At 46.6% G+C, this 25,073-nt stretch overlaps 1 protein-coding gene across 1 annotated transcript; it reads left to right on the top strand.

The window, feature by feature from the left end:
* Positions 1-8,675: 8,675 nt before the first annotated feature.
* Positions 8,676-23,624, top strand: FOXN4 (forkhead box N4). The gene is made up of 9 exons (XM_063143928.1): positions 8,676-8,740; positions 16,649-16,812; positions 17,113-17,228; positions 17,321-17,443; positions 18,838-18,965; positions 20,580-20,676; positions 21,355-21,562; positions 22,399-22,770; positions 23,374-23,624. The coding sequence occupies exons 1-9, from the start codon at positions 8,676-8,678 to the stop codon at positions 23,622-23,624; spliced, it is 1,524 nt and encodes a 507-aa protein (XP_062999998.1).
* Positions 23,625-25,073: the final 1,449 nt, after the last annotated feature.

Genomic DNA, 25,073 nt, shown 5'->3' with positions numbered 1-25,073 from the left:
ATGTATTTTATAATATTTTTGTATTCAGTGCTGTTCCCTGCCTCGATCCAGAGGGAGAGGTGGGTAAGAAATAAATTTATTGTTATTATTGTTTTTTTTCTGTAGCTAATGAGTCTTCTGTGATATAGATAGATAGATAGATAGATAGATAGATAGATAGATAGATAGCAAACAACCTTCAGCAGGCTGCTAGTGAACTTTCCCCAGGCCACACCTTATTTAATAATCATTTAAAAGTTTCTGTGGGGAAAGAACACATCTGGAAGGTACAGGAAATTTCCTTTGACCTTGTGGTTCTCATTTCGCACACTGTAACATCATTGGGGGCACCCCTTAATCGATTCAGCTGGTCACCCGTGTTACTGTAGAAGAAGCCGAAGCTGACAAACAGTTGGTTTATTCTCTTGTGATATACTAACCCCGAAAACAAATCTATGATGACACAGTTACATGCATTTGTGAACTTCATGGCCTCGTAGGTCACTGGACAAATCTCTCCAAACTGAACTGTTGACAGTTCTTCACAGGGTTCCCCACAGGAAGCAGAAGGTTAATTGACCGTTCCCCAAAACCACGAAGTGCTTTTGAAAATGTTAGTTTTAAATCATGGAGCATAGCCTCTGACTAGAACAAGACGCATGGGCAAGAACACTTGTTTCTAGTAATTACTGAAATGATGGATTTTGGACAAGGGAGGTGAAAAAAAAATGGTTTAATTGGATTTCCGAGTTGTGTCAAAACTGAGCAGAAACACCCTAAGAGCGGTGGCAATGTTTTAGGACACATACGTTGAGTCAATGGGTGAATCTGTCAGATTAAAGTACCCTTAAGTAAAAATAATAACCGTCTCTCAATTGTGCCAATTTGATTAAGCCTGTCAAGGAGAAGTGTGCATAAGGGCACTCCCAGACCATACAGAATCTGAAACCAGCATACATGGATGAAACACTGAATAAATAGCTCAGTGCAAAACCTGAGCAAAGGACTTAACTTTTTAAACTAACCTATGTCCTAGCGATACTCCAAACAGAAAGTAGACACAGCGGCAACCGGCAACCGGTGTAAGCTTGTTATTTAAACAAAATTGTCTTTCCGTAATATATAAATGGGGGGAAAACCAACAACACAGACGTGTGTCTGCATGCCCATCTGTAATGTGAACTGCCATGCTATAGACCTAAAACCAAGGAAAAACAATATCACCGTTGTGTAATGAGGATAGAGCAGCCGGGGCGGCCTGTTGTCAGTACCAACTGGGCAGAGGTGCAACGTAGGCACCCAAGACTATGCCGTACCTAACGTAAACTGATGTTAAATGTTATTTTTAAAATAAGTATCTAGGCTTATTTTAAAGATGGTAGAAGAAGAGACAAACTAGCTGTCCCAGCGGCTTAGAGGGTAGTGGACCAGGCACAGTGTGACACCATTTCAGCTCCTTGTTAGCCCTCTGCTTGAAGCCTAACACAGTAAAGCAAATTTGTTCATTAAATATTATAAGCAAGGGACGAGAAAGAAGTTAAGTCTTTGTTGTTCTTACAGCAGCTTTTGAGGAGAGGTAGTCTATCTGAATAGAGAGAACATTTAATTTCAACAGCAGTCCCCTTAAAATGACTGATGTCAGTCGTTTTATACATCATCAGTATACATCAGTGGTTCCCAAAGTGGGCGGTATTGCCCCCTTGGGGTGGGTGGGATTGCATAGGGGGGCGTTAAGAGGCAAGGAAGCAGCAGGGGGGCGCTTGAGGTGGTCTTTTCCGAGAAGCACCTCTCCAGAAGGTCTTAAAACCCAGGGATACTTTTATGGGAGAAGGTAGTTTGGTCCTAAGCCATATAGAGGAAGAATCCACACATGTATTAATACTATTTAAGAAGCGTCCTTTTAACGGTGAATTGAAAAATTTCAAAAGCACCAAAACACTAATGAAGAGACATACCCTGGTTGGTGTGCCCCGCTACGCCGGCTGCAAAACAGAGGCGTTCGCTCTCTTTTCCCTCCCTCCCTCGGCAAGCCTGCGGCGGGTGCTTTGGAATAAATATTCCATTAAGTGTTACTGTTTTGAATTTTATTGTTATTATCTTCCTTAGTGGGTCGTTGAAAACCACTATCCTGAATAATGATTTTTATAGTGTAGGGTAGGGGATGCTGGGCATGAGTTTGTGGAACCAAGGGGGCGGTTACCTGAAAAAGTTTGGGAACCACTGGTATACATCATCAGTATATTCCATACAAAACCCTTGGTTCACTGCGACCTACAGAAGTGCATACCAACTTCTGTGCATCTGTTGTGGCTTTTGGAATAGTGTTTCTCTGGAGCAGCTATGGCTCACAGACAAGCCGTTTCTGAAATGAAGTGTGGGTGGGGGAGTTTAAAAGTGGGCATTTGTTTTACAAATAAAAAATGACAGTGGTTTAAGCTGCCTCCTCCCATAAATTTGCCTCCAGCCATTAACAAATCTTGAAAAAGGCCTTGTGCTTACAGAATTCCCTTTCACTGGAAAGCTACTGTATGAGCAAGCAGTTAAAAAGCTATGTTTAGCAAACATAATTGTTTATTTTGAAAGGCTCTTGCTTATATTTTATTTGGTAAATTATTTTCTTTTTTAAAATTGCTTACAGTGTTTTTATTATTTTATTGTACTCTGCTTCTTGAGAACTTTTTGTTGAAAAACAGGAATCGTTTAAATGAACAGGTGGATGGGAAAACAAAGAAAGTTTGCATACCACACTTGTGGGATAAGTTTTAATTTGTTGGTGGAATGCATTTAAAGGATATGTAAAGATTTTTAAAATGTCAAAGTCTGCATTATATTGAACTGGTCAGGCACTAGGACCTATACTTTATTTCTCCTTATCTTGGTTTTGAGGGAGGTCTTTTTGTCCGTTACATCCCTGCATATAATCACTGGTCGTCCCTATTGTAAAACTCAGATTCACCATCTGTATGCTCTCAAGTGACTAGACTTCTGCTAAAAGCCTTATCCCTGTGGGATTAATTGGCAATTTCACACTTAATGATTTCAACTACAATTTGTTACACTGATAAAAAGTATTATAAGACAAATTACAAGCATTTTTCATGCACTGGGGGGCTGGTCTTTTACAGTTGAGTGCATTTCATTCTAGTTTGTGTCTGTTTCAGTTTAGGTATCAATCTACAAAATATAAACAAGACTTGGGAACACAAACAGGGAAAATAAAAATAATATGGTTAATGACATGGGCACTGAGAATTTGGAGTAAGTTGCTTGTTTAAAAGTTGTTATTCAATATTATTTTAAGAATATTTGTGCTGAGTCTTACATTTTGTGAACCGCCCAGAGAGCTCCGGCTATTGGGCGGTATAGAAATGTAATAAATAAATAAATAAATAAATACCTTGCCATTTTTACCTTCTGTATCTCATTCTGGTGTACAAAGTAATGTAGGGTCCAAGTCTTTTTGTGCTTTATTTAGAGTGAACTATTCTCTGCTCTTCTGAGTAGTTCCTGTCTTGGAGTCTGCTAGCCAGGTGGATTGTAGCTGGTAGCTATTATTATTCCCTACTAGAGGTAAAAGAAACATTCATCATTTGGGTGCGTTGACATACCTCCTCAAATTTCATTTATATGAAAGAAGAAAGTGAAAGGAGGAGTTTACATCAGTTCCTGATTTGCAAGCACACTTAATTGTGCTTTAATTACATACACACAACATAGCTTGTACTACTGTTTTGGACTGGGACCATGTGGGGGTAAGCCAGAAGGTAAGGCATACTCTTCTGGAGGACTATTGGCCAATTCCTGGTACCTGTTGCTTGCTCGGATTCTTGCAAACTATGCTGGACTAGGAATAAATTTGGCCTGATCCAGCCAGGCACTTAAATACTTAAGCAAGAGTACAGACTCAGAATTGCTGCACACAGGTTATGCATTAACTGTTCAGAGCTGCGAAGTCTGAAGTCATGGAGTATTACAGAAGTCCAGACGTCTTTGTCTTCCGCTAATAGCCCTCCTCTGTTTTCCCACTGCTTCTTTCATCTATTTTCTTAACACGTAAAATATGTTCAGGAGAAAAAGATGGAATTCCTGCACAAGGCCTTCTCATGGGTAGTGCTTGGCATGCAGTAATCATGATAGCCCCAAATCTGCATGTTACTTTATCTCTCTCAAGCCTTGTTTGCTTGTAAGGGTACAGACATCTCTCCCACTCTTTTTCACCCCCCTCAAGATGGAAATAAATGAGAGAGCCAAAAAGAGCGGCAAAAGGTAGCACCTTAGAGGCAAAACTAATAGGGCGACACAAGGCCCTGTGCGTTTAGCCCCCAATGTGTGGGTGCCTGAGGAGAGGCACCCTTTCCCAAGGAGAGGCACCCATGAGAGGAATCACTGTTAACCGCCCAGAGAGCTTCGGCTATTGGGTGGTATAAAATGCATTAAATAAATAGTAAGGACTTTAAAAGACCTGGAAACGGTGCTTGTAAGTCTCCACACTTACAAGCACCTCTCAAGTGTAGGCCTGATAAAATAAAAACCTGGAAATTGTGAGTTTTGACAATGATTAGCCCCAAATTTGCCATGCACAGTGCAAGTTCTCTATCAGGTTTGAGGTGAGATGCTCCTTCTGGCTGTTAAATTATTATTATTCCACTCTCTCATGAGGGGAATGGATTAAGGGTTTAAAAAGAAAAAGTGGTTAATGTGACCCCACAGACCCACTTCAGGGGGGAAAGCAAATTGGGATAAAAATTACCAACCCCCATTATTAATCACCTCATGAGGGGAATATAGATGAGAGGATTTTTTAAAAAAAGTAGAGAAAGCATCTCCATGCAATGTCTATGGGGAAAGGGGAGGCCAAACCCTGAATCTTCTCCCCACTGCAAGTGTGGAGAGAGGGGTACTTTGGGCTTGCCCCCCCCACAAGTGTATGTGTGGGAGAGGGGGTATTTGAGGTTTACCCCTCCATCTCTGGGGGGGTGGGTACTTGGGATTTGAGCCCCTAAGTGTGGGGTCTAGAGCTGATATTTGGGGTTTGGCCGAAGTGTGGGGGAAGGAGTATCTGAGATTTGCCCCCCCCAAGTGTGGGGAGAGGAGGGGTATTTGGGATCTGCCACTCAAGTGTGTGTGGAGAGGGGGTATTTTTGCCCCCCTAAGTATGTGGGGGGGGGGAGAAGGGGTATGAGGGCTAGAGTTGGTATTTGGGGTTTGGCCCCAAGTGTGGGGTGAAGAGGAGGCATTTGGGACTCGCCCCCTAAGTCTGGGAGGAGAAGGGGTATTTGGGTTTTGGCTGCCCCAAGTGTAGGGGGAGAAGTGGGGTCTGGCCGCCTCAGTGTGGGGAGAAGGGGCATTTGGCTTCTCTCCGCCTCAGTGTGTTTTTTTTGGGGGGGGGGAGTGAGGGGGGTATTTGCGGGTGTGGCCGCCCCTCCCCCCACAGGCATTCCGTGGTGATGCCTGAGGGGGCGAAGGGGGGGGCGCAGAGTCGGCTATGGGGCGGGAGGGGAGGGGAGGGGAGGCTCGCTTAACGCCCCCTGCCCTTCCCGTCCCCCCCGCCCCGAGCGCGGCTGCTTCGCGCGGCCCTTTCCCGCCGCCTCAGGCCGGGCAGAGGCGCGGGCCCTGCGGCGGGCAAAGGGACGGAGGGAGGGACGGAGGGAGAGAGGGCCGGGCCGGGCCGGGCGGCCATGGGAGACGCCAGCGCGAAGGCGGGCGCGGAGGCTCCTGTCCGCCCAGCGCCTGAGGAGGAGGAGGAGGAGGAGGGGACCCCCCATTTTGAGGAAGGGGAGTCGCGAAGAGGAGCCGCTCCTGCCCCCTCCCTCGCCCCCCCCCCCCGCTCCACCCCGCGCCAACGAGACCACTTCGGCGGATTCCCGAAGCCCCAAGGCAGAACAAGAAGACGTTTGTTTTCATTTTGTTGCACTTTGGGGCTGCCCTCCTGTGCTGACTCCCGAGGAGGCGCGCACGGGATCGGGCCGGCCGCCCTCCTTCCCTGCCTCCCTCAAGCCTTTGCTCTTTGGAGTCCTACAACTCCCAGCTTGCTTTCTCCTGGTTGCTGGTGCAAACTCTTGCAGGGGTGCAACGTCCCTTTGGGGATCCCAACTCCCGCAGGGGTGCAACGTCCCTTTGGGGATCCCTGTTTCAGCAGGGGTGCAACGTCCCTTTGGGGGATCCCAACTCCCGCAGGGTTGCAACGTCCCTTTGAGGATCCCTGTTCCAGCAGTGGTGCAACGTCCCTTTGGGGGATCCCAACTCCGGCAGGGGTGCAACGTCCCTTTGGGGGATCCCAACTCCCGCAGGGTTGCAACGTCCCTTTGAGGATCCCTGTTCCAGCAGTGGTGCAACGTCCCTTTGGGGGATCCCAACTCCGGCAGGGGTGCAACGTCCCTTTGGGGGATCCCAACTCCGGCAGGGGTGCAACGTCCCTTTGGGGGAATCCCAACCTCCGCAGGGGTGCAACGTCCCTTTGGGGGATCCCAACCCTCCTCGCCCTGGTGCATTATTTCTCCCCTTCTTCCTCCCTGGGGCATTGCCTGGCTTTTGCACGGGGGGGGGGGTTGTTTGCTTTTTACCCCCAGTTTTGCTTGCACGAATCGTTCCTTCGTCCCCGCCGGCGTGCAAAGGTTCCCCCCCTCGGCTTAAGTGCCCTAAAATCCAGGAGAGAGAACCGCTCCCTCGAGGCTCCTGATCCAGAGCTCCGAGTCTCGGGATGCCTTCCTCCGCAGAGCTAGTGCGCAAGAGTTAGTGCAAGCATAGCCACTCCAGCCTGGCCAAAGAAAAGAGAGAGCAAAACCTCGAGTTGCAAACACTTCCAGTAGTGTGTCAAGCCGACCCTTCCCCTTCCTTGCACGCGTGCAATCCCAGCCCCTTGCACTCCAGGCAAGACCCTGCTGCCAAGCACAGAATCGTGCCCGTTTCCTGACACTCTCGGTGCCTTGGCGAGCGAGCCAGCGCTTCGACAGCATGAGGTTTGCGCCCAGTGCAATTGGAAAACTGTAAGCTCCTTGCGGGCAGGGACTCTCTCTCTCTCTCTGACTTTATGCGCATTTTGAGCATTGCCTAATAAGATTGATTATCGCGATTCGATGTTGCCAAGGCGCTGCTGATGCTGGTTTCATTTTTGCGCTGCCATGACGAGGCGGCTCATTAGCTTGGCACACTGTTCCGGGATTTGCCCTTCTTTTTTAAAAACTTTCCTTTTTTTTCAGGGACAAAAAAAGTAAAAAGCTTCGGGGATGCTACCCTAGAGCAGAGATGGCCACGGCACCTCTTTGGCAAGCCAAAATCAGCTCCTGATTGAGAGAGAGAGAGACCCCGCACCTTCTCCCCCCCCAAATTCCAATTTTGAAAAGGGGGGGGGGGGAGTGTAGATGCATTTGCAGCTGCGCCGCCTCCCCCTGACCCTGCCCTGCAACTGACCCTCCCCTCCCCTCCCAGCAATCCCCCTCCCCTCCCCTCTCCTCCCTCTGTGCGCATGCTCCAGGCTGGACAGCTCCAGAGAGGGAAATTTAAAAACGGTTTGCTGAGCGAAGGGAAGATTGCAGCCAACTTGCCAAAGGGACCAGCCCAGCGATTCTCCCCCACTTTTCCAGTAGCAAAGCTGCAGTAGCCGCCGCCGCCGCGATTTTCCTCCACCTCCCAGGTACCAACTTCCATCCAGCGAAGTTTTGCTTTGCCATTTTTGTTCTGTTTTGTTTGCAAGACTGGTGGATGTTGGTCTTCGGCTGCAAAACAAACACGTAGCTAGGAGATCAAACCTGCAGCCCTCTGCAAAAGGACAGGGCTAAAGAGCGCCCTCCTAAGCGTGTTTGCTCGGAAGGAAGGAGGCCTACTCTTGAGCAAGAGTACTTAAGGTTGCAGCAGTTTCAGTGGTGGTGGTGATTTGGGGAGGGGGGAGTTATAAAAGGTTGGACCCCCTCTTATTGTTCATAATAGGAGGTGCGTTTCAAACAAGGTGGTGCTTCGATATAATTTGTTTGAGTGACCTTACCATCCCTCCTTTTCTGGTTGCTAAAACTGTGCTAGTTCCTATGACAGCTTATTATACTTCCATCAGCAGCTTTGTTGGTTTTAAAGCAGCTCTTTAGCTAATAATAACAAGAGCATTTGTATGCTGGCAATAACCACAGCGGCTATTTCTTTATAAGAAGTGTAACTTTAGTTCTTTACATCCCCATTCCAAATAAGTTTACATGGGCCATCTCAAGGGGTTTGCTTCCAACCAAATACTCTTTCAGTTTGGGGCATATATTTTCAAGTAGGCTGGGACTGCACTCCTATGTACACTGCCCAGGGAGGTTTACTTCTGAGTAAACATGCGCAGGTTGTACAATGTTTTAAAAACCTGGCACAGATGTATACATTCAGAGTGGAAATAACTTGGAAAGTTTTAACACAGCGTGGCCCTGTGGAAGTAATTCTGACTGAATTTGGTTTTATGCCTGTGTGCATAAAAGGGCACGCTTGATTACCCCAAATACATACACTTAGCAATGGTGGTATTCTTTTCAATTATATATTTGCTTTTTGCATATGAAACAAAATATTTTAAGGTATTGTATAGCTTAATCATGCCTCTCTCAGAAAATGTATAAGGTTAGTGACATTTAAACCTCTTAAACACTAGCGAGGGGACTAGTTATTTGCTGAAATGCTGGATAGCTACTTCATATCTGTATCTATTTCCCCTCTTTTCTGTGTAGGAAATGATAGAGAGTGATATTACCTCCATAATGTCTGGCCTCATGAGAAATTCTCCACAGGAGTACAGGTGAGCGTTTTTCTCTTCTAGCAAATCTGTATCACGCACCCAGATATCCTATGAAACACAACTCTGAAAGCAATCTGCCCTTGTATACAGAAATCAAGGCTCTTGATAAATATGACATTTGCTTACATTGCACTTATTTGCTTTTTAATTCCTGTTTGGTGAAGATTTCTTGCATGTTGGGCTTTGTTCACTAACGTTCTGGCACAGGGTAATTTGAGTATAAACTCCTAGTTGTTGCTAATAATTATCTGTTACATTTGCCTCTTGGCCCTCCTCTCAAGGAACTCAGCATGGCAATTTAAGCCTAACAGCATCCCTGCGAAGCAGGTTAGACTGAGAGATGTGACCCAGTGAGTTTCATGGCTGACCAGGGATTCGAACTCAGGTCTCCCGGCTTCAAGTCTAGCTAACACAGTTAGGCTGCGACCTTGCACACAACAACACAAGCAGGGCTGGCCGGAGAATGGTGAGAGTTGCAGGATTTTCTGTCTTAAGCATGCATAGGATTGCGCCCTAAGATATTCACATGCAGGGCATGGTGATGCCTGCTCCTGTCATTTGTCCTCAGCTGCTATCTGGAGGTATACTACCTCTGGCCATGGAGGTTTATTTATTTATTTATTTATTACACTTATATACCGCTCCCATAGCCAGGGCTCTCTGGGCGGTTTACAGAAATTCTAAAATTGAGGTAAAAACAAGTGTACAAAATTTAAAACTCTAAAACACAGAACATACACACATAAAGCATTAAAAACCGATTAAAAACTAAACATGTGGGTAATTAGGATGTGCCGCCATATGCCTGAGTAAAGAGGAAAGTCTTAACCTGGCGCCGGAAAGATAGCAGTGTTGGTGCCAGGCGAGCCTCGTCAGGGAGATCATTCCACAGTCTGGGGGCCACCACCGAAAAGGCCCTGTCCCTCGTTGCCACACTCCAAGCCTCTCTCGGAGTAGGCACCCGGAGGAGGACCTTAGATGTTGAACGTAGTGACCGGGTATATTCACGTCGGGAGAGGCATTCCGACAGGTATTGTGGTCCCAAGCCGTGTAAGGCTTTATAGGTCAAAACCAGCACCTTGAATTGGGCTCGGAAACATACAGGCAGCCAGTGCAAGCGGACCAGAGCAGGTGTTATATGGTCAAACCTTCTGGTTCCCGAAATCAATCTGGCCGCTGCATTTTGCACGAGCTGCAGCTTCCGAACCGTCTTCAAAGGCAGCCCTACGTAGAGCGCATTGCAGTAATCTAACTTGGAGGTTACCAGAGCATGGACAACTGAAGCGTAACTATCTTGGTTTCCTTGGATGAAACGGATTGGGTGGATTTTTTCCAATCTGAATTCAGACCTACACCAGGAGCTAGACTGGGAGGCTACATCCCTGTTGGTTCCGTTAAGACTTCTCACCGACTACTGGTATCTTTCTGGGGTGCTTTGGGGCACGGCTGCACCATTTTGCAGTGGTTCCAGCCTTACCTGGCTAAGCACTCCCATTTATAGGAAGCGGCAGGTGCTGCCCTTTGGTCTGTCCTGGGGCTGCAGCCAAACACCTTCATTGGGCAAGCCCAACTTCAGGTATTATGGAAAAGGTAGAAAGCGTTTCCTTTCTCCATATTGTTCCTAGATTCCATAATCTCTATCGTGCCTCCCTACATGGGCAAAGCAATCCAACGATAGCGGAGAGGGGAATCCGTGGTGTAGCCTAATTCTGCCAGTTCTAGGGTCGGAGTAGTTTCTGTACTGCTTGGGGACGGGGTGCAGGGGGGTGCGTCAGGGAAACGGGCAAGCTTTGTTCCTTTCCCTCCACTGCTGGAGCAGTGATGGCGGAGGACGCTCCCGCTGCTGCAAAGAGGAGGCCTGCAGGGCCAGACGTCCCTCTTTGCAGGCAGGCAGAGAGGTCAGCAGTATCCTAAGGTCTGACCCCCACCATAGGATTGCTCTCTGAGTTGCCTTTTTAAAAATAATAATAATGCTGCACCATCTTATTTGCAATAGGAGATACAGTAACCACCACACATGTTTTTAAGTAACTTACGTAGAAGCTAAATTATACTTTTTTATAACAGCGTGTGTGTGTGTGCGTGTCCCCCCCCCCAAAAATAAATCTCTTGATAATTACAAAATAATAATTGCCTTGCTTAAGCTTTGGGTTAAATTGAGTTATACATCTTATCCTATGATATGATGTTCCGGGCCATTGATTTTCATAGGGTGATCAACTCACCAACACTTAAAAACACACAAAGAAAACGTTTGTTTGTGAGGAGTGGGCATCCATCAAGTTCCCTTCCCCCTCAAGTGGAGGGTATTTCTACACTTCTCTGGGCAGGTATTCTTTTTAGAGCCTCTGTCTATTCACACTGCAAACATAGCCCTCCAGTCTCTTGCTGTTCAACAAGTGACTTGTTATACTCTCTGAGGCTGCGATGAGAAAAGGTTTGTGAAACCTGATTTTGTTCTTTTAATCCTGGTGGGTTGCACTGACATATCCTAATATTTGTAAAGAAGGGATTCCGTTGCTAAATGAAGATTGGGGTAACTTGAACACGTCTAGTTAAATATTGTAGATTTTGGAAGAATATAGAGCACTTGAAAATATGCATTATTTTGGAATGGGTGGAATTACTTTTTATTCATAGCACAAGGGAAATTAATACCATTTTAGGTCATAGATACAACCCTTCGACTGATTTAAACGGAACTTAATTCCAGTAGAAATGTTGAAGATTATATTCTAATCAACGTAGAATTTCAGGCAGACTTGAAAATCCCATCTCTTATTACATAAAAATACTTTTCTACAAAGAGAATCTGCTTCTGTTTTATTGGGTTTTTTTTTAAAGTAATGCTGTAATTTATCATTGCAAATATGTTTTCTACACTGCATTGCATGACCTCATTTAAAAGCGGTAAAATGGTATAAAAATCTAGGCTGTACCCCCAAAGTTCATGGTAGCATTTGTTCTACTTCATGAGAAAACACTTTGGATTATGTAAAAGAAAATCTTTCAGACTGACTGATTTTAAGAAGAGAATAGACCTGTCAAATTCTATCAGGTCTGTTTACTCTCTTGCTGTCACCACAGTCCAAGGCTGGAAACTGTGGTCCTGAGTTCTCCATGGGGGGGCATGAAGGCTCCACAAAATGGGAAGCAGCCCCCAATTAGCGAGTGGGAGGCTGGAATTGCACTGAGAACACTCCTCTGTCTCGCTCGGTAGGTTTCTATGGGGCAGCGGTATTGGGAAGAGTCCTGATTTCCAAGTTGGTATTTTTTTAAAAAAATTAAAAAATAAAAAACTGAAAGGGAAGAAAGAGAGAGAAGGGAACAGATCTGAAAGACAAATCTAGAAGGGAATCAAAATCTCCGACCATCAAACCTTTACACAGAAAAAGCATACTGTCGCTTGGTTTGTCAGATTCTGTGCCTTTTAACTTTTAAAGAAACGGCTTTTATCTAGGGTCACTCTATGGAAAGGAGGACAGGGCTCCTGTATCTTTAACAGTTGTAGAGAAAAGGGAAATTTCAGCAGCTGTCATTGGTATGTGTGCAGTACCTGGTGAAATTCCCTCTTCATCACACTAGTTAAAGCTGCAGGAGCCCTGCCTAGCATGACCAGATACATAGCAGGGCTCTTGCAGCTTTAACTGTTGTGATGAAGAGGGAATTTCACCAGGTGCTGCATGCGTAAAAATGACACTTGCTGAAATTTCCCTTTTCTCTACAACTGTAGAGAAAGTTACAGTTAAAGTTACAGGAGCCCTGTCCTTCTTTCCATAGGGTCACCCTATTTTATCCCCGTACTTTTATTCTCCAGCAGGAGTGATCTGCCATGATTTTGTGGGTGGGGTGGAGTGGAGGGTGCAGGACCCAATCTAGTGATACTAGTCCATTCACCTAGAAGTCCTACTGATTTCAATGGCACGTTTTTCCAACTCTCAGGGCATGTTTGCATGCATTCACCCACCCCCTGCATGTTAACCAGTATGTGGTTTCAAGGGGGTTGAGTTGTGTGTGGTGGTCTTGCATTCCACACTTCTGTTTGGATGCTAAGATGCCAAATGCAGCTCCTGGGAGTTTCCTTACAGACATACCTCAAAGGTTTGGAGCCTCCCTCCATGTTTGAGGTCTTGCTTGGCAGGTTAGAAATACGGGAGGACTCGGGATTAAGAGGCTGAGTGCACATCCCATGACGCTCTAGCAAATAGACTCCACTTCAGTTAATCTCCTTAAGGGGGTGAGCTGTAAGGTGAGAAAATGGAATGATTTTCAAACAACGAGCAATCAAAACAAGATCCACAAGCAGTGTACAAGTGTGATAATTGTGTGTCTCGATAAATTTATAAAGAAGGCTCCTGTGTCAGCTCATAGTATTCATCCACCAAGGTATCTGCCGTAGCATTGAGCAGGGGGTTGGACTCGATGGCTTTATAGGTCCCTTCCAACTCTACGATTCTATGATCCGCCAAGGTGAATTCAGCTGCAACGCAGCGTGAGTCACTGCTCTGGCCTGCTTCCGTGGGACAGGTGATTGCGCTGCACCTCTGTCTCAGGTGAGATTAAACCGTTCATTACTCTCAATTCAGCAAAATTACCTGCTCTTTGACATCTCTGGTTGCATGAGCAACTACATAAGTATATAAAGCAGAGGTCCAGTCCATTCTTAAAGTACTGTTTTCCTGGTGAAATAGAGCTAGGATTAGGCGGACGGAGTCCAGTCTTAATTCAGGAAAAAACTCAAGTTTAGGTAACCGTTTTTCTAAGTAACTGCAAATTTATCCTCCCTGTTAATTTTTTTAAAAAAAAAGAAATTTAGATGGAACAAACTTTACATTTGTATTGATTGGACAAGTGAAACATCACTCTCTTGAGTCTTAAGGGAAGCGACTTGACTGCTGTTTGCAGGACTTGATTCTGCAAGAGTCTACCAAGTTGACCGCCTCCTTTGCTGGCTTCTCTTCCGCTTCTCATTCCTCATGCGGGGAACCGTGATGGAAGATAACAGGGGATTCCTCTTCCCCAAGCCTCCGGCAGCCTCCACACCAGGGGGAAAGGCTTGGGAGGGGCCCACCCTTGCCTTAAGAGAATATGGGACCTATATTGCTTTTAGCAAGCACGTTTCTGTACAGGCTGCCTATTTTGACAGCTTTGGAAAACATCCGCTGATTTTCTGAGAGCACGAGAAAACTATTAGAAGCATCCATGGATGCAACTACAGCAATTTCTTACCTGAAAAACAAACAAATCCTGTTCTGGTTAGAGTGCAGGATGTCAAGCAAAAGAAATCTGGGGGTGGCGAATTCCAAAATGTATGCGCTGTGTGAAGAAGTCCTTCCTTTTATCTGCCCTGAGCCTCCCACCAATCAGTTTCATAGGATGCGTGGGGTTCTAGTATTATGAGAAAGGGAGAAAAATGTCTCCCACACCATGCATGATTTCGTGCACTTCTATCATGTCTCCCTTTGTTCACCCTTTCCCCCCCTAAGCTAAACAATCCCAGCTGTTGTATCCTTCTCCTGATCATCAGGGGTCTGGAAACAAAGCCCTATGAAGAGAGACTGAAAGAACTGGGCATGTTTAGCCCGGAGAAGAGGAGATTGAGGGGAGACATGAGAGCACCCTTCAAAGACACAGAGGAGGGCCAGGATCTCTTCTCGATCCTCCCAGAGTGCAGGACATGGAATAATGGGCTCAAGTTACAGGAAACCAGATTCTGGATGGACATCAGGAAAAATGTCCTGACTGTTAGAGCAGTATGACAATGGAATCAGTTACCTAGGGAGGCTGTGGGCTCTCCCACACTAGAGGCCTTCAAGAGGCAGCTGGACAACTATCTGTCAGGGATGCTTTAGGGTGGATTCCTGCATTGAGCAGGGGGTTGGACTCGATGGCCTTGTAGGCCCCTTCCAACTCTGCTATTCTATGATTCCTAGAGGAGTTGGTCTGATACTCAAAAATGCAACCGCATGTTTATTATTTACGTTTTGGAAAACATATACACACAATCCCCAAAATTCCACAGGGAAGTCTTATAAGGCAGTCTTCCACCAACTGGCATCTTCCGGATGTGGACTACAATGCCTAACATCCCCAGTTGCAGTCTAGCACATCTGGAGGGAACCACAGGTTGGCGGGAAACTGTTACAAGGAATACTAGTTAAAAAAAACACAAATTGGGGAGCTGTTAGTAATCAAAGTGAGCTGTCTTTTTCTTTAACGGCGTGGCTCTAATTCAAACTTAGGAGTCTCTTCTTTCAGGCTGGAACGACAAATATCAAAACCACCCCAAAAACCAGCCTCAAGTATGTGTTTTCCAAGCTGTGAGTTCCGACGTCCCGCTACCTCTCTAAGTTTGCAATGCATATGCATCCATTGTCCTCCTGTGCAAAATATTACTGCCTTTTGACGTAAGGATGCCTGGGTATTTTGTGCTGATAAGAGGGGAGCTAAACCCTTTCTTAGCATTTGTGGGCTGTTCAGATTTCACCCTTCCAGCACGAAAAAGTTCCTCCTGGGTGGATTGGTGGAAAAGTGCTGTTTCAGGGGCGGGGAAGTAGAGCAGGCAGGGTCTATCTACTTAGGGCTGGCATAAAGCAGGGAAAATAAATGGAGAAAGGACATAGTGGGCAAATCAGGTTTCAACTGTGCTCCCATCTTGAAGTTGCTAGAAGTGCCCAGTAAGGCTGGGAGGCATGTGATCGATTCAGTCCCTGACAGGAGGCGTGTGCAGTGGGGTTTTTGACCCTTCCCGCCCACATGACCCCATTTATTTGTGGCGCAGGGCTGAGTTTCCTGCCAGGGCTGCAATGCATCAGGAGCGCCAGATGGCACGGGTTGTGTGTCTACCGTCATTCAGTCAGATTAATGGGAAGTTTGTAAAAAGGAGAAGAGAGGAGGGGGGGGGAGAGAGAGAAAACAATTAAGCAAGAATCCCAAAAACAAAGGGAGCCACGTGCCACCAGCCAACAGTCGCTGGTGACACAATGGCTTGTCGGCTTACAATGCACAGGGCCAACTGTTGCAAACGGCATGGGCTGGCCCCAGTTTTTAAACCATTCGATGCTGGTGTTTACTTACAGTCTGGCCAATGGCTGAGCTTGAAGAGGGGGGTCACCTGATGTTCTTTTCCAGGCGTGGCACTCCACTGGCCCCACAAAATAACCGAAGAGTTGTAACCATGGCAATGTCAATTATTGCACCGTAAATACATTAAATTAAAGGGGGGAGAGAGAGAGAGAAAACAGTGGGACTTGGGAGAAAGGTTGCAACGGGACAAATTTCTAGCCAGGATGCCAGCTTGGTTTCTTGCAGAATGGCAATTGCTCTTGCAGTTTTTTAAAGCCTTTAAAACAACAACGAAGAACAGATGGAACTTTGCTTTAAATCAGGCAGAGGAAAATAGTTTAAGGAAGTGTGGTAACAACAAAGCGTGGATGGAACAGGCTGGTGTTGCCAGTCCATCCTACATAAATCTATGTTATTAAACCTTTGTGAAATGCAGAGAGCATCACCAAATACCAAATTTATTTCAGTCTTGTTTTAGGACCTTGGTCTGATGCTGTATGTACGTATCAGAAAGCACATAGCAGGTTTTGGGGTTTATTTCATGTCATTGGGAAACTTTAGAAGCGCAGTCCACAAAAAGTTTACTCTCAAACTCTGCTCTGGGATTATAATTGTTCTGCATCATGGAGAAGGTTATCTCTTCGCTCCTGAAGTGTGACGTGTACTTTAATTAATTTACTTGTGAGTTAAGTAGCCATGAGCATGTCCTGAATTAGGATATACCTTCAAGCAACCATTGATGCTGCAATTGCTGACACATGGCAGCAGCCTGTGCCCTGCAAGGCTAGCTCAGACAACCACATCCTTAAACTCCCTGCTAAAAAGTCATTATTTCCTCTGCAGACTCTTGGCTTCTGACCCCTCACAGTTGAGTGAAGATGACTTCCCTGGTGACTTGCAGTCCCTGTCATGGCTGACATCCGTCGATGTCCCTCGGTTGCAACAGATGGCCAGTGAAAGAATGGATTTTGGCATCAACCCCCAGAATGCTGTTCTGCAACAGTCTGGTAGGTCACTCGCCGGGATCATAAGTGTCTCTTTTCCTTTTCCGATACCACCTCTCCTCTTCCATCCTCCTCCTCTTCCTTTCTTCTTAATAAAATAATAAAAGACGACGCGTATCCATCCGTCAGTGTCTTATCTCCGTGACCATGACAGTAACACCCCCCTCCCAAAAAAACCTCCAGCATCTGCTTTAACTTGGTAAATACTAATACTATGTTCTATGCGTGTCCATTCTACATACGGGCCAAATAACAATTTGACTTTGTAACTTGTTCATATGTGTGTGTCTTTCTGTCAAACAGGCTCCGTGCCAGGAAGTATGCATGCCTCCGGGGCTCCTGGTCCCATGATCCACATACAGGCCAGCCTGCCTCAAAGCATTCTGGGCCTGAACACAGTTTCGCCACATGGGACAAATGTAAGAACGTGTTTCCCTTCCCGTTCAGCACCAAAAGGAAAGCTTCTGATTTTGTGCCACTGATGCTTCCGTTTCTCTTCCTTCACCACTAGATGAGCCAGTACGTGGTCGGGGGACCGCTGTCTCCCAGCCTGCAGCCACAGCAAGCCCCTCTCTTCCCTCCGCCACCCCGCCATGCACAGCAGGTGTTTGCCATCACACACAACGCACCACAGGTACCTCTTCCTACTCGCGTGGTTGTCCATCGAAGTAACAGTAGTGCTTTAGAGGGCCAGCCAAACAACTTTACTGCCATTCTTTGTCAAAGTTCAGACCAGGAGGCCCAAAGTTGATCTGTTCTGAGTTTAGGCACGGATTTGAACGTGTGTTGGAATGTTTTAGCAGAACCAGTCCAGGGTGGTGGAGAGTGCGTTTAGTTTGGATATGCAAAACCCGGCTTCAAATCCAGAACTTATCCCTGGGCCTGAAACGTCAGGGGCAGGGTAGGAGAGGAAGCACTTTAAGGGGCAGGGGAGGAGAGGAAGCACTTTAAGGGGCAAAGGAGGAGAGGAAGCACTTTAAGGGGCAAAGGAGGAGAGGAAGCATTTTAAGGGGCCAGGGAGGAGAGGAAGCATTTTAAGGGGCCAGGGAGGAGAGGAAGCATTTTAAGGGGCCAGGGAGGAGAGGAAGCATTTTAAGGGGCCAGGGAGGAGAGGAAGCACTTTAAGGGGCAAGGCAGGAGAGGAAGCATTTTAAGGGGCAAGGGAGGAGAGGAAGCACTTTAAGGGGCAGGGGAGGAGAGGAAGCACTTTAAGGGGCAGGGGAGGAGAGGAAGCACTTTAAGGGGCAGTCTTACAGCAGATGTCCTACCTGCCTGGCAGCTGGCATTACAAATGCACACACAAGCAAGGCAAGTGCTAGGTCACCGAGTTGCTGCCCTGGACCAAGAAGGTGCTCAACCTTTAATCCAGGGTGAGAAACTTGTGGCCCTTCAGATGTAGTTAGTTTACAGCTCCCGTTATTCCTAACCGTTGGCCATGCTGACTGGGGCTCATGCGAGTTCTTATTTATTTTATTTGTGGCGTTTATATGCTGCTGTATATAATAAAACCTCTCAGCTGTAGTCCATCAATATCAGGAGCTCCACAGGTTGACTCCCTGCCTTGATCCTTCCCTTTTCTTGAGAAGCTTGAAAGTAGGCAGACTTCCCTATAGAGGTACTTGCTAGTTGCAAAAGTGCTCTGGGAATATGTCCGAGGGAGGTATATCGGTGACGTCACAGACACAAGCCAGTTGGTGCTTATCACAGCTCTTTATTCCCCCCAGTTCATGCTGAACTGTGTCCCGGCAGAACATACTCCCCCATACACACATTCATTGAAGCACTGCATTCTCTAGTAATAGCAACACTTTGGTGTTAACTGAAAAAATTGTTCAGGTATGACATCTGTTTTCTTTTGTGTATGCAATGTTACAAGAAGCATTTGCGTATCGTTGTCGTATTTCCTTCCCCCATCCTCCACTTATTTTGAAGAAAAAAGCTCCTTCTCTCTCTCTCTCTCTCTCTTTCTTTGAGGGGGGGAGAGAGTTGATGTCCTTTCTTTTCCCCTCTCTCGCATGCGATATGCAGTGCTCACCAGCAACAATATACAGCGCATCTTATGGGACACAGCCTCAGTATTCTCAGCCGCGCCTTGCACCGCACGCTGCCCAGGAGCTGCACACCAAACATTACCCTAAGCCAATCTACTCCTACAGGTGAGTGGGTTGTGCGGCTTCTTCTTTTTAAAACAAACCAACAAAAAAACAGGGCCTCACATGGTTAATGGTAATCTGATCAGATATTTGGCACTTTATTAATTTTTTTTAACGTTCTTGATTAAAAAGCTGATCTGAAAATAGAAGAGTTGGCAGAAATGGACGAGGCTCAAATGCTAGCCAGTCCGTGCTGCTTATGGCCCTGGACTGAGGGGTGGGGGTGGGGGGCTTGGTTGTGAGGCAACCCTCCAATCTATTTGTTCTATGCAACCTGGCTTCTTCTGAAAACAGATTTACCCATGGTTTGATCTGAGGGAGAAGGCTGTAAAGTCTGCCCAATACATGCTTTCACCATCCAAATTATGCAAATCAATATGCAGCCTCAAGCGCTCTCTCTCTCTCTCTCTCTCTCTCGCTTGCACACAAACCGTAACTTTCTGGCCAAGCCAATAGAGATTTGTGGTCCTGTTCGTATGGCTGTTTACGTGTTAAAAAGGAAGACATCTTTTGAGGAGTACAGAGATGTGTGTCCCTAACACCATTCAAAACATTACGCCCCGCAATTTACAACCGAAGCGACTCGCTTCGGTTTTTTGGTCAGACTCATTTCTTCATTTGTATCATGGTTGAAATGAGGATTGCAAAAGCACTGTGGAAATGCAGAATAATCTCCTAAAGACTTCTCCCGTAATGGGAGCTGATGATTGTAAATGGGCGAGGGGCGTCTGCTGGTGCAGGCGAGGGGTTTTTTTGTGACACAAGAGACTTATAGGCGTAGAGGCGCCTCTCAAGAATCCTGCAAGGAAAACTTCTAAGCAGCCCACAGACTCCACATATATTTTGCTCTGTAAAGCAAAGCAAAGCACATGAATAGAGGTTAAATGTACCACCTTCTGTCAGTTGTTGTTTATTCGTTCAGTCGCTTCCGACTCTTCGTGACTTCATGGACCAGCCCACGCCAGAGCCTTTTGTCGGCCGTCACCACCCCCAGCTCCCCCAAGGTCAAGTCTGTCTCCTCCAGAATATCATCCCTCCACCTTGCCCTTGGTCGGCCCCTCTTCCTTTTGCCTTCCACTTTCCCTAGCATCAGCATCTTCTCCAGGTTATCCTGTCTTCTCATTATGTGGCCAAAGTACTTCCGTTTTGCCTTTAGTATCATTCCCTCAAGTGAGCAGTCTGGCTTTATTTCCTGGAGTATGGACTGGTTTGATCTTCTTGGCACTCTCAGAATTTTTCTCCAACACCACAGTTCAAAAGCATCTCTCTTCCTTCGCTCAGCCTTCCTTATGCTCCAGCTCTCGCAGCCATAGGTTACTACGGGGAATACCATTGCTTTAACTAGGAGGACCTTTGTTGCCAGTGTGGTGTCTCTGCTCTTCACTATTTTATCAAGATTTGTCATTGCTCTCCTCCCAAGAAGTAAACGTCTTCTGATTTCCTGGCTGCAGTCAATGTATTTCTGTTCTTCTTTTCTTTTCCATTCTTTTGGTTGATTTTGGCTCGGAAAATCAGTAAAATTATTTAAAAAAAGAAAAAGCCTGCCAGGAGTGGGCATTTTGCACCAATAACTGGAAAGGGGTGAAAAATGTGACCTCCGTTTCTTGCTTCTTACAGCTGCCTGATTGCTATGGCTCTGAAGAACAGCAAGACAGGAAGCCTCCCTGTTAGCGAGATCTACAGCTTCATGAAGGAGCACTTCCCCTATTTCAAGGTGAGGTGGGCTTGGCACGTCTCACTTTCATCAAAAGAGGAACGCATAATGGCCACACGAAGTCCTTCGCTGCTCTAATCATAGTAAATGTCCCATTTTTAAAATAAATAAACCAAATTGTACTTGTTTTGGCAATATGTGTACTAAAATGAAAATTAAAGATAAGATCAAGATAAGGTTAACGATAAGATCAAAAAATTAAAGATAAGATTAAAGTCTGTGTATGGGTGACGTGAATTTGCGGGGCGAATCGTGTTTTTATGGGGAGGGACCATGGCCCAGTGGGTAGAATACATGCTTTGCATGCAGGAGATCACGGGTCCAATCTGCAGCAAATCAGGCTGTTGGTGGATTTTCCGTGTTTTTAATTCATGCAAATTACGCCTGAATTTTGTCTAATCTGCACAACCCCCTGCCAATTACAACTGGACACAAAGATATGAAAAAAGTTCCCGGAGTTTGGGGAAAACCCCATGAAATTTATGCTGAACCCTTATATCTCATTTACATCTAAAGTGGATTATTTTGGGGGCTCATACAGGGCCAATTTTTGTTTTGCAGAAATATAGTTACATCATTGAAATGTATGTTGGTGTTTTGCGCGCACACTAAACAGGGCTGGTGGTTCAAAGCAAGGTCTTTAAAGAGAACATTTATTTTAAAATGGGCCTTTTATAGACCGCACCCGACGGCTGGAAGAATTCTGTCCGCCACAACCTGTCCCTGAACAAATGCTTTGAGAAGGTGGAGAACAAGATGAGCGGCACCTCCCGTAAAGGGTGCCTGTGGGCGCTCAACCCCGCCAAAATAGACAAGATGGAGGAGGAAATGCAGAAGTGGAAGCGGAAAGATTTGGCTGCTATTCACAGGAGCATGGCAAACCCAGGTAAGCCAGGAGACACTTGTGCAGTTTCCAAAGGAGCCCCCGTTACACTTCTCCAGCAAGGAGATAGTAGTATTATTATTATATTTATTTATTTTGTATCCTGCCTTTTGCCCAATACTGGGCCGCAAGGCGGCCTTACAACGTTTAAAACATACACTGTAAAACCTAGGAAAAGAAATGTACACAAAAAACAACCACAATATTAAAACAAAAACGTTTTAAATACACGACAAAATTATAAGTCATTAACATGGAGGACCAGATTATTCTTGAAAGTCCTGCTAGAACAAACAAGTTTTAGCCTGCTTCTGAAAACTCATCAAGGAGGGAGCCAGCCTAGCTTCCCTGGGAAGAGAGTTCCAGAGCACTGGAGCGGCCACCGAGAAGGCCCTCTCCCATGTTCCCACCAAGCACGCCTGTGAAGAAGGTGGGACTGAAAGAAGGGCTTCTCCAGAAGATCTCAAAGCACGGGCAGGCTCGTAAGGGAGAATACGGTCTTTCAGGTAACCTGGACCCGAGCCAGATCCTATGAAGTTTGGACCCTGTGACACCCTATTCCATAGAAGCAGAAGCAGGACAGGGATGAGGCATGTACACGCTATCCTTACACATGCTGTATGAATGCAGTATTATTTCTATTCTGCTATAGCACAGTGCCATCTAGAGGTTACATAGCAGAAAAGCAGGAAAGGCAACCCTCCTCATACAGTGTTTGGATCTCACTTCTGCTACAAATCTGAAAGTAAATGCAGTAGATTGACAGCCTTGTGTAGAAAAGCTACTCCTAAGGGGCCTTGGAAAGTCAGGCATTCATAGATGGCTGTTTCCTCTTGCAGAGGAGCTGGACCAACTTATCACAGACCGACCTGATAACTGCAGGAGGCCGAGCAAGCAGGGCGAAGCTGACGCGCCCACGCTGAGCCATGTGGCGGCCGCCCAAGGCCGCATCTCGCAGCTGCAGCCCGTCATGACGCTCTCCCTGCAGTCCATCCCGCTGCATCACCAGATCCAGACGCAGGCGTGCATGACCCCGGACTCTCCAGCTCCTGCGCAGACGCCTCCACTGCATGGCCTGCACAATGTTAACCACAGCCCCCTCCCTCAGCATCCAATGAGCCGGGGCCCAGACTTCCTCAGCGTGATGATGACAGATATGAGCACAGAGGTCGACGCCCTTGACCCCAGCATCATGGACTTTGCACTGCAAGGTAAGGGTTGGAGGAAGGACGGTAGCAGCCAGATTATAGGAGAACAGAGCTCAGCTGCACAGGGCAAGGCATGGTGTTGGGGGGTGGGATTTGGTGGCAGTGGTGGGGTCAGGGCACCCACAGGGATAAAGGCCTTCTGGAGCTGCAGGTTGTGTACCCCTGATTTATATTAAGCCCTACCTAACACAGGATTGGGAGCATTTCTACGCTAGGCTTTTACTGCACACTCATAACGGGTCACTCACCAAAGTTTGTGGGTCCTTTACATGACGTCACCAACATCCAGAGCATCTCCCGCGCTTTTTGAGCTTTATCCTGCTTTTTAAAAGATCAGAGATAAAGGTGATAAGAAACGTTAATGCAAGGTATCAGCGGTGTGAAATGACAGCGTTGCGCTATAATTCAGCCACTCGATGACGCTATGTCACGAAAGAGATAAAACTTTGCGGAGAAGTTTTCAATACAGATCACGTGTAAAGAAGCCCATCATAGTCTCGCAAAGAAATGGGCAGCAGAAAGCCCTGGTAAGGAAGTGGGATTTCAGCATGGTGTGGTGGAGCTCTAGGGATATAGAGGCTGATTCACATTGTTCTTATTTTGAAGGTAACATATGGGAAGAGATGAAGGACGAGAGCTTCAGCCTGGAGACCCTGGGTGCCTTCAGCAACTCCCCTCTGACGCTGTCCGATTGCGACCTCGCTCCATCCGGCCTTACGCCAGTCTCTAGCGGCAACAACCATTCCTTTTCAGACTTACAAGTGACAGGCCTCTATACGACCTATACCACGCTGGACACAGTGTCATCCGCACAGTACATCAGTGCCCAAGGGAACAAGCCAATTGCCCTGCTCTGAAAGGCACTTAATACCGCTTCCTTGGTCTTCGACCTCCCAGCAACAGCAAGTGCCAGCTTTCCCGAGGTCTCACTTTAAGCGTCTTCAAAATTGGGGCAGCCGCGAAGGTGTAAACAGGTCGTCTTCCTATTCTTTCTTCAGCCCTATCGAGCAAGAGGTTTTGGCGAGATGCCATCGCGTAGTCTTGAGGACGCTAAATTAAGGGATCTCCGTAGCCATCTAACACTAGTAAAACGCTTTGTGAAAAAAGCTCCCGAGGCATGTAAACGACAACTTAAAAACCTGACGTGGAAGAACCATATTGGCACATAACCCGATTTTGCTACCAACTTTGCGGAAGAAGGGTCCCGGCTTGCTGCTTCATCGGAACCTCGGCCGGACTTCCAAGAACAAATCGCTGTTATCCAACCCCAACGCCGCCCCCCCACCCCACCCCGGCAACCACTGACTTCAGACTGGCAAATTAAGTGCTGGGTTGTCTTGTGCGATGCCTGGATTGTGTCCAACTCAAAGACAAAACTGCGCACGCTGTGCTTTGCTGGAGCACTGGGATTCCTGGATCAGAGAATTGCTAACCCATTTCTCATCCTTTTCTTTAAAGTGGAATTTTTTTTAGGCAGGGCAGCCTTCAAGATAGCAAACGCAGAAGGGACTAGGAAGGCTGCAATCAAAGAACTGGCCAGCTCAAACCAAGATGAGGAATTCAGCCCTGCTCCATCCACTGCTACCTGGCTCTTTTAGCCCTGCTGTGTCATCAGCAACAGTCGAAGCCACAACTGGCGGCATCCTCTTTTATCAAAGGTCCCAGACGTCAGGCCTAGGGATTCTATGTCCCCTTGGCTCCCTCCCTGACTCTAGGCCCTGTTGGTAGTTCTCCTTTGCCCAGTTCCATGTCTCCGCTCACTGCTTTCTGATTCTCAGGCTGCTGCCTGCTCTCTCTCACGTCCTTCAGATGTACCTGTCCCTTCATCAGTCTCTCGCTTCCCCTATGCTCTTTAGCACTGTGCAATTTCTCCAGGAACCCACCATGTCTCAGAGGTTGCTCATCAACTCTGCCCTTTCTTCAAGCCATATCCTTCAAGTTCCTCTCTCTCAGCCCACTTCCTACTCTGCATCCTTCAGCCTCTTTGCCTTAGACTTCCTTCTCCTTGAAGTTCTCTACCTCCCGGGTCATTCTTCCTAAGCCTCAGTCATCCTTTATGGGAGGTTTTAATCCCAGCCAAACTGACATTCATTTCCCTCACAGAAACTGGACAGCAAATTGTGGCTCCCTGCTTAACGGAACACTCCAGGCTTGTAGAGCAGCTGCAGAGGCATCAGAACAAAACACGCAATTAAAAGGGAAGTTTTTCATATCAAGGGAGGAAGGAGCCCTGTGCTGCAGGATGAATAATGTACTAAATGAAGAACGTTATACTGAATAGGATATTAGGATTAACAGGCTTGTTT

This window comes from Elgaria multicarinata, chromosome 18 (genome assembly GCF_023053635.1).
Source record: "Elgaria multicarinata webbii isolate HBS135686 ecotype San Diego chromosome 18, rElgMul1.1.pri, whole genome shotgun sequence".
Lineage (NCBI taxonomy): Eukaryota > Metazoa > Chordata > Lepidosauria > Squamata > Anguidae > Elgaria > Elgaria multicarinata.
The sequence above is the reverse complement of the archived record's forward strand: the minus strand, read 5'-3'. Positions and strand labels throughout refer to the sequence as shown.

What these genes read in the sequence shown, in the direction of transcription:
- FOXN4 (XM_063143928.1), top strand. Translation starts at nt 8,676, where the DNA reads ATGATAGAGAGTGATATTACCTCCATAATGTCTGGCCTCATGAGAAAT. An exon ending in CAGGAGCATGGCAAACCCAG is followed by an intron (nt 21,563 to 22,398) that starts GTAAGCCAGGAG and finishes TTCCTCTTGCAG; the next exon opens with AGGAGCTGGACCAACTTATC. An exon ending in CATGGACTTTGCACTGCAAG is followed by an intron (nt 22,771 to 23,373) that starts GTAAGGGTTGGA and finishes CTTATTTTGAAG; the next exon opens with GTAACATATGGGAAGAGATG.